Source organism: Nicotiana sylvestris, chromosome 8 (assembly GCF_000393655.2).
Source record: "Nicotiana sylvestris chromosome 8, ASM39365v2, whole genome shotgun sequence".
NCBI lineage: Eukaryota > Viridiplantae > Streptophyta > Magnoliopsida > Solanales > Solanaceae > Nicotiana > Nicotiana sylvestris.
Window position 1 is genome coordinate 168,596,376 of NC_091064.1, and position 17,154 is coordinate 168,613,529.

The 17,154-nt window shown below is 36.3% G+C and overlaps 1 protein-coding gene across 1 annotated transcript; it reads left to right on the top strand.

Moving 5' to 3' along the window:
• Window positions 1-14,158: 14,158 nt before the first annotated feature.
• LOC138875983 (uncharacterized) lies at window positions 14,159-14,992 on the top strand. Its single transcript, XM_070154864.1, has 2 exons — window positions 14,159-14,323; window positions 14,525-14,992. The coding sequence occupies exons 1-2, from the start codon at window positions 14,159-14,161 to the stop codon at window positions 14,990-14,992; spliced, it is 633 nt and encodes a 210-aa protein (XP_070010965.1).
• The last annotated feature ends 2,162 nt before the right edge of the window (window positions 14,993-17,154 follow it).

Below are 17,154 nucleotides of genomic sequence, written 5' to 3' on the forward strand. Positions count from 1 at the left end.
CTATTAAAATCATAACAACATTAAGTAGCAAAATGCAGTTTCAGAGTTACAGGATTTGAAAATGCCCTAGAGGCTTGCCTACACACTGAATAGTGGTGTCCTAAGAGCATGATAACTACGTTTGACATAGTAAAACAGTGGACAGATTTTAAAATGGGCTCTTGAGTTCCTATAGGCATGCTTTCTAATAGTGAATTAGGGCAATACTCGAAAGAATTCATTTCAGGGAAAACAAACCACTAATTAGACCAGTTTCGAAGTAAACTAATCATGAACTTGATTAACTTAGTTAAACTAAACTGATTTTAGATCTATAAGCAGAATTTTTGACGTTGTTCCCTATAGGCATGGTATCTAATTGTTAAGAGCTGATGTTAGAAACTTGTAGGCATGATAACAAATGAAAATAAATGTAAATACCTGTTATAACAGAAGTTGAACTGGATCATATCCTATAGGCATGGTATCTACTTGTGAAGTTGATTTTAAGACCTATAAACATGATTTCTATTATTGGAACCACTTGAGACCTATAGGTATAATTTCTAACATAGTAAGACAAACATAACAAATATAAAATCCTATAGGCATGGTTTCTATCCATTTACCCCACAAATATGTAACTACCCACCCTTTTCACTATCCACCCCTATATTCGTTTACAAATTATTACAAACTAGATGAATGAATTACATAAATAAAAAGAAAAAGAAGAAGCTACACTATAGGGAGCCTGAAGTAGGCCCAAATGATTTCCCAAAACCTCCAATAGCCTCAAATGTTAATCATAGACAATATCATTGTCTAGGTGCGTCAGAATTCCCTAACAATCTCAAGGATCCCGGGTAATGCTCACACCTAGACTTTGCAACAAAATTAAGTAAGTGCAGTGTGGAAGGGCCAACCTCAGTGTGCCAGAGTTTAGAGGGTTCTCTAGGGGATCCCAAGGCAGTACACACACTGGAGGGGGCAGAACAAAGTGACTTAGGAATAGAGTGAGAGTGCTTGACACGGTTTGAAAAGATTGTAGTAGGAAAACAGTGTTAAAAGAGATTTACTTGAAATAGTTTTATAAATAAGAGGGTTGTTTAGTAAAACAACTTTTGAGAACAGTCATGTAACTAAACAAACAGCAGGTCAGTCAAACAAGTTCAGCAAACACTCAAGGAACAAATCTCCACACAGGGTCAATTGGGGTTGGGGACAAATAGGGCAGGTATGATAAATACATAACAGGCAGAAGTCCTTTGCACTTAGTGTAGATAATAAGGCATAGATTTAGGAGTGTTAGTTAGAACATAGTTACAGAACCAGAGATGCCTATGGGGATTCATGGGAGTTGGGAGATAGTAGAGTATATGATTTTATACTAAACATGGCTGAGCATAATATTAAAACAACTTGAGGCAATAGCCTAATAAGTGCATACTAGAACTAGTAGACAAACATTAAATAGAGAAGAGTCAAGTTACTAGTTCATGAGAGCATGCTGAAGCAAAAAGATTAATTACATGTTGAACAGCAAAACCATAGGTAAAAACAAATCAAGAACATGATGAACTGAAGTAGTAAAAGAAATGTATTGTTTTGGGGGCTTGAATTGAAATCAGAGCATACCAGTATAGAGATAGTAAACACAAGGTGAAAGAGAACCCAGTAGTTAACCTTGGCTTGCAGCCGACTGACTTTAGATAGTAGTAAGTAACACAAAAGAGAGCAGAAAGCTTTTAGTGTGAAAGAGAGAGTTTTTGAACCAATGTGTTCGTGTGTTTGTGTTAATGGGAGAGTATGTATATATAGTAGTTCGAAACTAGGTAAAATAAGGCAAGAATCACAATAGTATAATAATTATGGAACTCAGAACCAATTAGAGCAAAATCAGTACAAGTACTTCCTTAACTTAAGGGAATCAGTTCAAACGGTAAGAACAAGTAACAAATAAGGAAAGAAATCAAAGTACGACCAATAAGGAAAGATTTCAAATTCAGTAAGTATAGGGTAAACAGTTAGAGCTAAATTCAAAAAACTCTAATTAAGTAGATAATCAGTAGGAATAAAGTACCAAGCAGACAAGGTAGGCAAATCAATCAATTTGAATAGAAAGGTTAGGAATCAAAGGTTTAAAGTAAGGTCTTCCAATCAAACCATGAAATAGGGAATCCAGAATCAATCAAAGAGAAAGTCATGATTCAGTATTCAACATATAAATAGAGTAAGATAAGAATAACTAGACATAGCAAACACGAAGGTTAAACAACACTGATAGAAAGAGGCAAGTCTTGAACAGTCAAGACGAACACAGGCACATAGAAGTGATATAAGTTAGGCTAAAAACTCAGTAGGAACATATTCGAGGCAAGATAGTCACAGAAACTTAAATAAAAAACGATCAGTCATGCCGATACACAAAACCAAACGAAGAAACCTAGAAAATTAGGGCTTTCAACATGAACGAGTAGAAAAGGTAGTAAAATCGTAGAATCAGTCAAAAATATGCAAGAAACAGAAGTTTAAACACAAAGAATTAGTTTAAAAAAATTTAAAAGAAGTTCCGAAACCTTAATTTTAAGAAGAAGGTGAAAAACACTTGAAATCAACGATTCTTGTAAAAGAGTTCCGAGGACAGTGTTAAAAATTAAAGAAACAAACTCAAATCGCCCTAGATCTGTACAGATCTAGGAGATATAGGCAGAAATTAGGGTTTCAGAAGAAACTCATATAGAGATGAAAGAACCTGTCTAGAATCCCAAGGATCACAACAAATACAACATGATTTTGCTGAAAATCACACTGGAGTAGCCAAGAACAGACAAGTGACGAACCCTAGATGCAAGTCGGCATGGCCTTGGGCCCTTGAAGACCTTAGAGAAGGCAGGCATGGCATGTGAGAAGCCATTGGAGGCTTAGGAGACGATGAGAAGTCACCGAAGATGACTGGAGAAGAGAGGTCGGCGGTTGAAGGGCTAGGGTTAGGTTAAGAGTGTTTTGAGAGAGGAGATGTGGGAAAATGGTTAGGGTTAGGGGTCGTTTGGAATAAAAAAGGCAAGAACGAACGAGGGCCGTTGATCTTTTAGATCAACGACTAGGATTTGATAGGTTTTGGGTCGGGTAGGGGTAATTAGGGCCTGGCTCGGGTTATTTAATCCGAAATTGGGCTGGGATATTGGGTTCAATTGAGGCTAAAATTGAAATGCAATTTGACTAGATTTTAAATAGCCAATTTATCCCCATATAATTTATAATAAATAACAGATAATTCCTAGAAAATATTTTTGTACTAATATGATTTAAAATACATATTAACATTTAAAAAATATAGAAGATCAATTTTATGCATATAAATGTAATTATACATTAACAGGGCTAATATTGCAATTATACTCAAATTAGCTTTAAAAATACAACATGCAATAAAAATGTACTAAAAATATTTTAACAATATTTTGGCATAAATATAGAATTTAAATGACTAAATTACCACAACAATAATTTTAGGGATAATTATTGGGGATTTTATGAGTAAAAAGGGGAGGAAATAAATCAATTTAAAATCTTTAAAATTATAGAAAAATTATTAAAACTTTGTGCATGCTTATATATGCATGTGTATGCTATTTTGAAAGTATTTATGCACATTAAAAATATATAGGAAAAAATTGGTATCAACAATATTAGGCAATGATTGTGCCTTAGAAGGCATTTCTCTAGTATATACTAATGACAATGTTATGGGTCTCGTACCCCAGCTTGCTACTGTTACTATTATTATTAATATAAGTATCTTTTCCCTAAAAAAAAAAAAAGAAAAGAGTGAGGCTACATATAATAGAACACATGACTCATTGAATCTATCCAAAAAGAGATCGAGGACCTTTTACACATGGGTAAAGGGTATAGCCCGATGCACAAAGTACCTCGCGTTCACACAAGGTTCGGGGAAGGGCCGCAGTTTAAGGGTGTTGATATATACAGCCTACCCTAACACAAATATTAGTGGCTGCTTTCACACGGTTCGAAGTCGTGATCTGTAGGTCACACAAAAACAATTTTCCGTTGCTCCAAGGCTTCCTAACCTTTTACAATTGGATAATAATGCCTAATTAGAATCTTTTTTTATTTTTATTCAAAACTTGCTTGATTGTCCTATGGTTGATTCTATTTTCTAAATGAGCACCAATAACAGATGTCTTCTTCATGCATCAGATATCTTATCAAGAAGCGTACGTTCATTTGAATGCTTCTTCTTATGATTTGTACCGAAAAGTAAAAACTTAATGCATAGAACATTACTTGAAATTCATGTAAAGAGATGTACTCCAATTATATAAGTTATTTATCCTTCTGATTTTACCATATATGGACCTAGGTTGAGGTGAGTGTTTAACCAAAAAATAGTTTTTGTGGTCAAAGTTAATATTAAAAAAAACCGGGATTTTAATAACCGAGTATACTTCACTTTTCCAAAAATAAGAAAATAAATAAGAGAGTAAAAAGAAATTGCAATTCAATATTCAATGAACGAGGTAAAGAAATCTTATTGATGACCGTTGTTTTCTCCCAAGAATTGTGGATAAGAATCTTCAATCATGTAGAAATATAAAAGTAAAAGACTGATTGCATATATTCGAGAGTATTATGATGATCGTACAAAATAAGGTAAGGACCCTTATATAAGAATATAGAAGATGTAACGGTTCCCTCTCACTTAATTCCTACCTATTACTGTCATTAATTGCCCGTTACTGAAATTACTCATAATGGTTATGATAATAATAGGTGATCGCATTTCATGGATAATGGCGATTATCTTTCCATATCCGTAACTGTTCATGAATCTTCCTCATTTATTGCCTTTATGCATCTCGTGCCGATTTCTTCTTTCCCAATTATCAGGTACGACACCTTCTTATATAAATCCCGTGAGTATTTTAGTAGTGCCTCATCATTCTTCTTTGTTAACTTGATGCAAATGCTACTTGTCACCATATCATTAGTCCACATGTCATTCCTATTTTTCCACCAATACAAATAGTCCCCTCACTTTCTGAATATTCTCAAGTGAATATTCGGGAAGTGATAAGTTTATTTATGGCGGGAATGCTTTGTTGCCTCTTCCCAACATCATTATGTTTTCTTCAGAAGGGAAGAGACATATGTCCTTTCCATTTAATGCTCAGGACACGTGTCCTGTTACGATTGGTTCTGTAGTTTATGGGATTTTATGTGGCTGCGTCAGTTCGAATTAATGATTCAATGATGATGGTTCATAATAACGGTCCACCCAAAAATTTCTTCTTTTTTCATTCATACCCAGCCTTCTTCTGCGATTTTTCTCCCTTCTTAATGCTTTTACCATTAAAAATGACTTACCGTTCTTCGAACTAGGGGTGGGCATAATATCGATCGAACAGAAAAAACCGGCCGAACCGTGAATTTCAGTTTTTCGGTCGGTGCACAGTTTAAAAATTATTAATTTTTGATTTTTCGGTGTGGTTCACGATTTTTGTATTTCGATTTTCGGTTAAACCGAAAAACCGAAATTCAGGGGTAATACAAATTACAAACTTTAAACATCTTTGATTTTTTCCTTTTTTACATCATGATTTGGATAATCTGATACTAATACAGCTGGTAGGGTCCGGTGAAACTAGAGAGGAATTATCAATTTACAAACTATATTAAGTTTTATATACTGTTCAAAATGCTTTAATTATTAATTCTGTCCAATTACTTTGTTCATATTTATAATTTGGACAGCCAATGTTTGTCGTAACAGTGCGATGTGAATGTTGCTTATGAAGATATTTGGCACATGTTTTCTATTTTAGATCAGGTTGTCTTCGTACTGTGTATTTATTCCTCAGACTTTTAGTTATGTGTTGCTCTTAATTCATCTAAGTTTTCTGTTTCGTTAGTACAAGTGATTCTTGGGAAATTATGCTTCTTAGTTGCGTTGTAAATAATGTTGTGCGATCTTTAGATATATTATGTTGGCATGTCATTGCTAAAGTTTGTATTTTTGTTTGTCCAGCTTTTGTTTTGAACCGCTTAAAACCGAAAAACAAACCGGAAATAACCGAACCGAACTTTGAAAAATCTCACCAAACCGTAAATACTTTAGTTTGATTTGGCTATTAATATTACAAAATCGAAAATCGATAAACCGAACCGTACTTTCATAATAACCGACCGAAACGACCGACGCCCACCCCTACTTCGAACCCTTCTTCATCATTAGACCCTACAAACAATCATTGTTGATAAACTTCCTCCTTCTTCAGCCCCAGTTAGTAGTAGAAGAGGCGGTAGACTTCGTAGCTTAGGTTCTATATCAAGACGTAGCTCTACTCCTGCCCAATAGAATATTTCAAAGCCTTCTTCTTCCAAAGCCAAAACTTCATCAGCTCCTAGATCCTCCTCTAGAAGCAAAGACCATAACGAACCGTTGTAGGAGCCTGTTATTTCCGAAATTGTTCCTCAAAATTTCTCTTTCAAATCGGACTGTGAAGCAATGAGAAAGAAAGTTTCTTCCACTACAACACTTAATCACGCCGATCATTACCCTACTTTAATCACTGATGGCCTTCTTCCCCTAGTTCATCGTGAATGCCACTAAAAATCCAATTTTCCTGTGGTAGTTCCTAGTGCTGATGAACGAATAACTTCTTATCGTGAAGGTTATTCATTTGTGTGCACCTATTCTTTCATCTTAGGCTTCAACCCACTTATTTACCCAGTAATTATTGAATTTTATCGTTACTTCATCGTATGTCTTTTGGCCAAATAGGCCAATAGTGTGGAGGGCAGTAGCTTGCCTTCGTTATTTATCAAACTTGGTTTCAGCTCCTTTTACTTTTCAGCACTTATTCCATCGATATTCTCCGAAGCTTTTCCGTAAAGGTGTCTTTTCTCTTGTGGCGAGAAGCAAGAGAGTTTTAGTCAGACCCAAGGATGATCATGACCGTAGCTGGTACACCCGGTTCGTGGTTGTTCCTACTCGTGATTTGGTGGGTGATGAAAATATGCTTTTCCTTGAGAAGTGGAACTTTGCACGTGAGTATTTCTCTTTACCACTTTATTTTCTTTCTCTTATAATTTCAATTCCCTCGCCTTTTTTCCAGTAATCATGGAAGTTTTTGGTGAACTTCTCAACTTTAATGATTGAGTAGAAAAAATATTGATTGTTGCCCCTATGGACCAGAGATCGTGGAAAGTTCTTTCTCAAAAGTTCGGGTGGAAAGTGAAAACCCATGGTATTCTAACTTACCATACCTTTTTCTCACTATAACATTTTCTTACTCTGACCATTTTTTGTTATTCTCAGGATATGTTGTTCGTGGCATTCGTCCTGCCTCTGTTTCTGCTGCTAGGATTTCTGTTAACCCAACCCAAGAACAAATTTTGAGTGTGTCCTCTTCAAAGAGGAAGAACAATGAAACCCACGCCTATGATGATGAAGAAGAAGAAGAAAATGTTGATGGATCTCTGGTAAAGAATCCACGAGTTAAGAGACATATGGTTTTAGATGATGAAGTCATTATTCCCCAGGTTCTACCTTCAGGGCCCGTGCCTTTCAAACTTGTTGATGAACTCGTCCCTTTAGACATCTCAGAAGATGAAGATATTGACCATTCTGGTAACCCCTCCTCAAGTCCTATTGATAGGCTTTCTGCTCAAGAATTTGAGGGTGAAGATGATTTTGTCCCTATTTTCAAAAAGCCACACCTTGCTGCCCTTCCAATGAACCTCGTGGCTCCTGTGTTAATCCTTCAATCTCTTCGGCTACCACAACCGTTGTTGCTTTTATTACCACACATGTTGCAACTCCTCGTGAGGAGGCTGGCCCTTGTAACAGGAGGAGGGGCATAAAACATGTTTTGATTGAAGTCCCCAATAGTGGAAATTTGTTAAATAAATCGAGCAGGGTCGTGGTGTGGTTGAAACCATTGATCGTCCTCGAGGAGAGGGAAAAGCTTGAGTCTCATAGCTCTAAAACCTAAATGAATAATGTTATTCCTTCCCCCTTAAGGTATATTCCTCTTCTTTTATGTTTTCCTCCTCCCCTTATAAGTTTATAACCTTTTTACCTTACCTTTTTGCAGATCAATTTAACAGGTACAGAGTTAATGAGAAAAATATCTTGGACTGAGCAGCAAATGGATGAGCTGCGTACAGAAGCTGACAATTTAAAGGAGCAATTTAAAAGCCTTCAACTTGAAAAGAATGCCCTTGTTGAAGAGAAAGGGTCTTTAGAGAAGTAGCTCAAGATCACAACTGATGAATTGGTAGTTTCGAAGGCTTCTTCCAATCAAGTTGAAAAAAGATAAGGATAGACTGGAATCTGAAAGCACTAGAGGGGGTAAATTGTAGCCAAATTTAAATGACGAAGAGAGGAATTAGTTGATTAAACTTTTCCAGTAGGTTCGATTTGCAGTAGAAGTAAATTGTGCAGAAAACATGGTAAAGACAAAGGAATTTTATACTGGTTCAGTACCGGTGTGGTAGCTACATCCAGTTCCCTTGGGTCACAAAGGTTCTCTTATATCTTCAATAATTTATTACAACAGTAGTGTTTTTAATTCGTTTACCACCAATGATATTCAGCAATAATGTTTGTCTAAACTTGACACAACTCTTGTTTTGTTTTTTCTAACTCTTCCTATCTTTTGTGACATTTGTAAACTCAAGAATACAATGTTTGCACTAAGAACTAGAAAGATAAAGAAATAGGTGTTAAGTTGCATGACTTCTTCTGTCTTCCAGTCTTCTTATATGAGAGTCTTGAATCTTGTAATCTTTTTTTAGCTAGCAGTTGCAGATTGACCATTAATTGAGGCAAGAATATTCAAAGAGATTTGACACAAGGATTGCATTTGAATCCTGGATTCAATGATCTCCTTCTTTTTCGCGTTCCTGATTAAGAGAATGTGTATTGGTGGTGAAAAAGAGCTACATGTGAAATATTATATTGCTGATGTGGCATAACAAGTAAGAGCAATGATATAGCAACACGTGGCAGTCTTATTTAATAGAATAAGAAAAGGCACGGGAGGGAAACACCTACGGGGTAGCACCGAGCCTAACGGCTGGCAAAGATAAAATCAAGACAGTAAAAAGAGAAGATTCATGAACCTTAAATTAATGAGGAGGGGAATCAGAATCATTGGAGAATTTCGTGGATAGTTACAGTTATCAATTATAATGGATCATTAATGACATTAAAGCTCGTAATGATTTGGCCATAAATGGAAAGAAATGTTATATGTGTAAACCTCTATATAAGGGGAGAGAATTTCACTTGTAAAGACATCTGAGACAATATTGGGGAATATATTCACTTTAGTTTTCTGCTTTTCTCTATATTGACTTTGCAATCAACTATTTCCTTATTTATTCTTGTTCTTTTCCTTCGATATCATCGAGAAAGTAAGGTAAAACTTGGTTATCAGAAACCCGTTTTCTTTTAAAATTAGCCTTTGATCGAAAGATATATTTTTGGTTAAACAAAATATTTCCATTACTGTGAAAATGATAATCTTTTCACTTTCTAAATTTATTTTTTTGTCAAACAACCATGTCGACTGCCAACGACAACAACCAACAAAACAAACTAAGCCAACAGAATCAACAAGAGAATAGAACTCCTATCCCTTCACCCCAAAATTCTCCCCAACACTCCCGAGAGGGGTCACCTCAAAGATCAACATCACATACAAATAATCAACAAGGGGACGATCAAACTGCTGAAGATGCATTAACACAACTAATTGCAGAACATGTCAATAACGCCATCAAGATTTCGTTAGTAGATTACCAACTGTACCACCAACTCCACCTCTAAACAACACTGCAACCATAGAAAACCCATGCTCGGGACTTGCTAATTCAGGAAGCGGAGGAACTCCCAGTGAATCTCGCAATGGAAGGTTAGGTACCCCAAATATTTCTGATTTACAAAGTTTAGTATTAACTTTGCAGAAGCAGCTCAAGGAGCAGAATGATCACATAGAACAAATACCTGGTGCGCCACCCATGATTAAAGGAGTGGATATTGATAAATATTCACAACAACCCTGGAAGCCAAGTACCGCTCCCTTGCCGATTCCAAAAACGTTTAAGATGCCTGATATTTCGAAGTATGATAGAACAACCGACCCACGAGATCATGTAACTGTGTTTACAATTGGCATGAAAGGCAATGATTTAACCAAGCAAGAAATTGAGTCGGTGCTGGTCAAAAAATTTGGCGAAACACTCACAAAAGGAGCACTAACATGGTATTCTCTTTTACCAGAAAATTCTATTGATTCTTTTGCCGAGATTGTAGATTCATCTATAAAAGTGCATTCGGGAGCTCAAAAAGTTAAAAAGAGGATGGAAGACATCTTCAAAATAAAACAAGGAGATACAGAGCTACTTAGGAAATTTGTGGATAGATTTCAGCGTGAAAGAATGATGTTACCGTGTGTACATGATAATTGGTCCGCCATGGCATTTGCAAGTAACTTAAATGAAAAAAGCTCAGAAGCCATGAGGAGACTCAAGGAAAGCTTATAAGAATTCCCTTCTACAACTTGGAATGATGTTTACAACAGGTTTAACATGAAGCTGCGGATAGAGGAAGATACTATAACTCAGTCATGGGGAGATGAAAGAACAAGTTCGAGCCGACCAGAAACTGAAAAAAGTTCTGGTAAAAACAGGTACAAACCTTACATGGGACCAGCAGGACAAGATTCATGTTCTAAATAAGAAAACCCGCGGTACGGTTCTAGTCAAGAGACAGAGATGCGGGTTCATCATCCAAGTTTGGAAAGGAATGAGATACGCGAGATAGTAATATTAATACGAAGGCAAAGATTGGTGATTATAGTATCAATGTTAGCAGTACTGAGTTCGTAGTTGTTTTAAGAAGTTTGGGAGATAAGGTGTGGTAGCCAAAGGAAATGAGATTGAACCCAAGCAGAAGAAATCCAGATTTCTGGTGCGAGTTTCATAGTGACCACGGTCATAAAACAGCAGACTGCAAATTACTATAAGGTGAAATAGAGCATTTGTTAAAATAAGGTTATTTAACCGATTTGTTTAGTGAGAAGGGTAAGCAACTGTATATAAAGAATAGACAAGAGCCACCAAAACCTATGTCACCAAAAAGAATGGTTAATGTGATAAGCAGAGGAGAGGAAGTCAACGGTGTGACATATACGGCTGAAAAAAAGACATCAACAGTCACAGTTACCCACGGAAAGTGAGTTCGCCAAGTTTTGGAAAAAGACAGCATAGTGTTTGATGATGCAGACACAGATGGCATGATGATCCCTCACAATGAAGCACTAGTAATATCTTTATTTGTACATGATAATAATGTGAAATGAGTTTTGATTGATCCAGGTAGCTCTATAAATGTCATTCTTTTAAGAATGGTAAACGAGATGCAAGCTGATGACAAAATGGTGCCGAACGCACGTACCTTATCTGGATTTGACAATTCAAGCATTGTTACAAAAGGGGAAATAGTGCTCGCCACATTTGCAGAAGGAGTTGTCAAAGATACGAAATTTCAAGTGAATAGATACGGACATGGCGTATAATATGATTCTCGGTAGACCTTGGATTCATGATATGGATATTGTTCCTTCTAATGTACATCAAGTTATTAAGTTCCCTTCATAATAGGGAATTAGGCAAATCTGTGGTGATCAGTAGGCTTCTAGAAGTATTAAATCAGTGGCGGATTCAAGCATAAAGAACGATGTTGCAGACAAAAAATAGCAATTACAGAATTCAGTTGAGGATTTAGCAACATAAACCTCAACTGGAGATGGACAAACGTATGTAGATTCAAGGCCTGATATCTTTCAAGAGCCAGAGGAGAATGAAAACATCGAAACAACAATTGAAGTACTCGAAGCAGTGGTGCTTTTTATACATTGGCTGGACAGAAAAGTTTACATTGGGACCAACCTAAGCGTAGAAATGAAATTTAAGTTAATTGAATTCTTAAAAGCTAACGCAGACTGCTTTGCTTGGTCGCATTTAGATATGACAAGTATACCATCGGAGGTGATGACCCATAAGCTAAATGAAGATCCAACATATCCACCTGTCAAACAGAAGAAAAGGAAGCAAGGATCCTTCAAAAATCAGGTGATTCAGAATGAGGTACAAAAACTTTTAAAAATCGGGTCTATTCGAGAGGTAAAATATCCTAATTGGCTAGCTAATACTGTAGTGGTACTAAAAAAGAATAGGAAATAGTGAGTTTGTGTAGATTATACTAACTTGAATAAAGTTTGCCCTAAAGATTCTTTTCCATTACCGCACATAGATCAACTAATTGATGCTACTGCAGGACATGAATTGTTGAGCTTTTTAGATGCCTATTCAAGATATAATTAGATAAAAATGGATCCTTTAGATGAGGAAAAAACTTCCTTTATTATAGACAGGGGGACTTACTGTTATAAAGTCGTGCCTTTCGGTCTAAAGAATGTTGGAGCCACGTACTAGATGTTAATAACGAAAATGTTTCAAGAACACTTGGGAAAAACTATGGAAGTCTACATCGATGACATGCTAGTCAAGTCAGCACAGGTGGGGGATCACATCCACCATTTGTTAGATACATTTCAGATTCTCCGCAAATTCAATATGAAGTTAAATCCAGAAAAGTATGCATTTGGTGTGTCTTCAGGTATGTTTTTAGGTTTTCTTGTTTCTAACTAAGGAATAGAAGTAAACCCTACACATATCAAAGACATTGTAGAAATACCAGACATACTTAATACAAAAAAGAAGTGCAGAGGTTGACAGGTAGGATAGCAGCATTGGGAAGATTTATCTCTAAATCTTCATAGAAGAGTTTTAAGTTCATTTCAGTATTGAAAAAGCAAAGACAATTTGAGTGGACTGAGGAATGCTAACAAGCACTCAAAAATCTAAAAGCATACTTATCAAACCCACCGTTGTTGGCTTAACCAAAGGATGGAGAAAGGCTACTCATCTATCTTGTGTCAGAAATGGCGGTAAGTGCAGTATTAGTACGGGAAGACAAAGGTAAACAATCTCCAATTTATTATGTTAGCAAATCTTTATTGGATGCTGAAACTCGATATCCTCATTTAGAAAAACTTGCTTTAGCACTAATTATGGCATATAGAAAGTTGAGGCCTTATTTTCAATATCACCCTATCTCTGTAGTGACTGCTTACCCCTTAAGAAATATATTGCATAAGCAAGAACTATCAGGTAGATTAGCCAAGTGGGCTATAGAGCTTAGTGAATATGATATCACATATCAACCTAGAACTGTGATAAAATTCCAGGTGTTAGCAGATTTCGTGGCAGATTTCAGCCAGGGATAGTACTAGAAGCAGAAAAGGAACTGCAGGTATTCAACGAGTCTAATCTGGATACTTGGACCCTATTTACTGATGGCTCCTCAAATGTTAAAGGAGCGGGTTTAGGCATTGTTTTAATCCCACGTGCAGGAGAAACTATAAGGCAGGCAATAATCCCATTACTAACAATGACGCAAAATATGAAGTTGTAATTGCTGGTGTGGAATTAGAACGAGAGCTCGGAATAGTATAGATTATAATCAAAAGTGACTCGTAGTTTGTAGTTAATCAAATGCAGGGGACTTATATAGCTAGAGAGGTGAGGATGCAGCAATATTTGAAAAAGGCACGAGACTTAATAAGACAATTAAAATCTTGGAAAATCGTGCAAATACCCAGGAGGAAAATGCTGAAGCAGACGTATTGGCTAATTCCACATCCACTGCGGAAGTGACAAATGAAAAAAAATGCTACCGTAATACATTTGTTTCATTCAGCACTCGATCAGGACAAAAATGAGGTAAATTTCAATAATTTAATTTGGGATTGTAGAAACGAGATCGTTATTTTTTTTGCAGTATGGGATTCTACCTGAAGATAAGAAAAAGGTTCAATCACTTCGACGAAAAGCTGCATGTTATTGTTTGGATCGTGGCAACCTATATCGAAAGATGTTTGGTGGACCTTTAGCAAGATGTCTCGGACCTTCTCAAATAGAGTATGTGATGAGAGAAGTACATGAGGGACATTGTGGAAATCATGCCGGAGGAAGATCCTAGGTAAAAACTCTAATTAGAGCAAGATATTATTGGCAAAAAATGGAAGAAGATGCGGAAAGTTTTGTGGCCAAGTGTGACAAATGCCAATGGTATGGCATTAACATGCATCACCCAACGGAGTTATTACATCATGTTATTGCACCATGGCCTTTTATGAAGTGGGGGATGGATATCGTGGGTCCACTCCCACAAGCCAATGGAAAGGTACGATTTTTATTAGTACTAACAGATTATTTTACCAAATGGGTAGAAGCAGGTACCTTCAAGCAGGTACGGGAAAAAGAAGTTAGGGACTTCATTTGGCAAAACATCATATGCCGGTTTGGAGTTCCAAAAGAAATCGTATGTGACAACGGCCCGCAATTTATAGGTAAGAAAATCACAGAATTCTTTCACAATTGACAGATTAAAAGGATAACTTCAACACCTTATCATTTTGTGGCTAATGGACAAGCTGAATCAACAAACAAGGTTATTATTAATAACTTGAAGAAAAGGTTACAGGAGTCAAAAGGTAAGTGGCCAGAAGTGTTACAAGGAATCTTATGGGCTTATCGGTCGACATCAAAAACAGGAACGGGAGAGACTCCATTCTCACTTATGTATGGTTCTAAAGCCTTAATCCCAGTTGAAATAGGTGAACCGAGTACAAGATACACCCAGGCAACCGAAGAATCAATTAAGGAAGAGATGGGAATAAATCTCGATTTGCTTGAAGAAAGGAGAGATGTAGCTCTAATAAGGATGGCAGCGCAAAAACAAATTATTGAGCGATATTACAATCAGAAAGCTCATCTTAGATACTTCAAGATTGGGGACCTCGTCCTCAAAAAAGTTTTACAATCATCAAAAGCGGCCAATGCAGGAAATTGAGTCCAAATTGGGAAGGACCTTACAAGATTCGTGGTATTGCTGGAAAGGGTGCATATGATTTAGAAACAGTGGACGGCAAAGTACTCCCATCAAATTGGAATGTTGTTCATTTAAAGAAGGATGACTTCTAAAGGAAGAACCCCTGGTCAGGTATCATTTATGTAAGGTTTAGATTTATTCTTTTTAATTATACTAAACATTTTAGATGATAGGCACAAAGTTAGGCCACACAAATGATGATATTAGACCTAAACGACACGTGAGATGCAAAATTATCCCCGGTCTGGGTTACAACCTTTCTAATGGAAATAAAAAGGGTTAAGAAGTCATCATCTAAAAATATACCTCCGAGTCCCGTATGTATTTTCCTTTTCAGGAAATGGACCAAATGGAAAGAATAATCAAGTTCTCGAGATTTCATACTTCAAAGCTCTAACACTTAGGGGACTATAGGTAGAAGGCAAATAAGACTGCAAGTCAAAGAAGGTAAAGGAAGACTAAAAGTCAGAATTCAAGCCTGGAACAACCCAAAAATCAAAAGTCAAGAGCCAATCATGAGTCAAGAAACATGTCTGAATCAGAAAACCTTTTGTATTAAGCTTTCATAAAGTGTAAAATCGCGGACATAAATTATAAGATCCTACGAGTACCAAGGTTAAAGACAATGATTAGTCATGGGTCGCAAAATATACCCTAGAATTTTTGAAATCCGTTATAAGAAAAACAGTTATAAAAGAATTGTAGATGTTAAATTAATACATGTAAAGTGCTGTGTAATTTGAAAGTTCAAGATATGAAACTTCCTCAAATTATTCATGAAACTTCTTTAAAATATATATTTTTCTACTTCTCTCATATATTTACACCAATATGAAGTTGAGACGTCTTCTTCATTAGTGTCGTTTATAAAAGGGTCCTCTTTTATAAAATTCGTGTCTATGCAAAAATCACGAAATAGTAAGCATTTTTAAATGCAAGTCAAAGAGTTTAAACAAAAAACTCACAATAAATGAAAAACCATATATTAAACTTGGCTAAAACTAAGTATACACTTAGTTAAAACCAAAATGTTCAAACAAACCCCAAAACGAGCCAGGGGTAAAAACTAACCGTCCATTCCAAAAAAACAAGAAAAAACTTCTTATCAAGAGTTCCAAAATCAAACTAAGAACACTAAGAAGTAGAGTCCAATGCAACATTATCAGCAGTGGGAGAGGCTGAATCCAATAAGGCATCATCAGCAACGGGAGAAGATTCAACATGAGCAGAAGAAGCTTGAATGCCAACTTCACCAGGAGTAAGTTCATCACCTTCGGAAACACCGACCTCTGGTGAATGAAAGTCTTGACTTTGCTGAGTTTTCTCAATTTCTTCCTTAGCTTTAGCATCTCCGCATTGAGATCAAAACCTTCCTAGATAGCCTCCATCAAAGTCTCGATACGGGTATTAAAAAAAGCCCAACTTATATCAAGTGTTGATTTATCTTCAAGGGCTTCATAATCTTTCTCCCACTGGTCAATTTTAGCCTTTAATCCTCCTTTCTCAGTCAAAGAAGTATCATAAGAAACCATCATAGAGGCGAGAGAACTCTCCAAGAATTGGATCTTATCAGAAGAGACACGGAGGTCTTCTTGAACCTGAGTGAGTGTTTGAACTAGCTCCCCGGCATAAGTCTCGTTCTGATTAAGGAGTTCTTTTAAACCACTTATCTCCTTGGTAGCTTTAGAAAGTTACTCTGCAAATGAAGACTCAAGTATGTCTCTATCTCTACCAACTTGACTTGAAGAGGCTTTTTCAACTGCCAATTACGCCGCCATCATCCTTACTTGTTGTTCCAAAGCACACTTCTCTTCATCTAAAAGTTCTTTATCCAATTAAAGAGCCTCATATTGTTCCTTCCAGTTATCTGCTTCACTATGATAATCATTGACTAGCTACTCAGTGTGAATAATTTTTTTCATAAGCTTCGTGCCTATCAAGTTGATCTACAAAAGAAAAGAAAGAAGTGATTGTAAAACAAAAATAAATAACCACGAGGAAAAGGGAAGGGAAAAGCTAAAGCTTAAACCTTCAAAGATGAATGAACAATATCATTCATCCACGTCAAGAAGCTATGACTTTCCAACTTAGACTTCTCAACTGGGTCAATTAAAGGTTTTAAC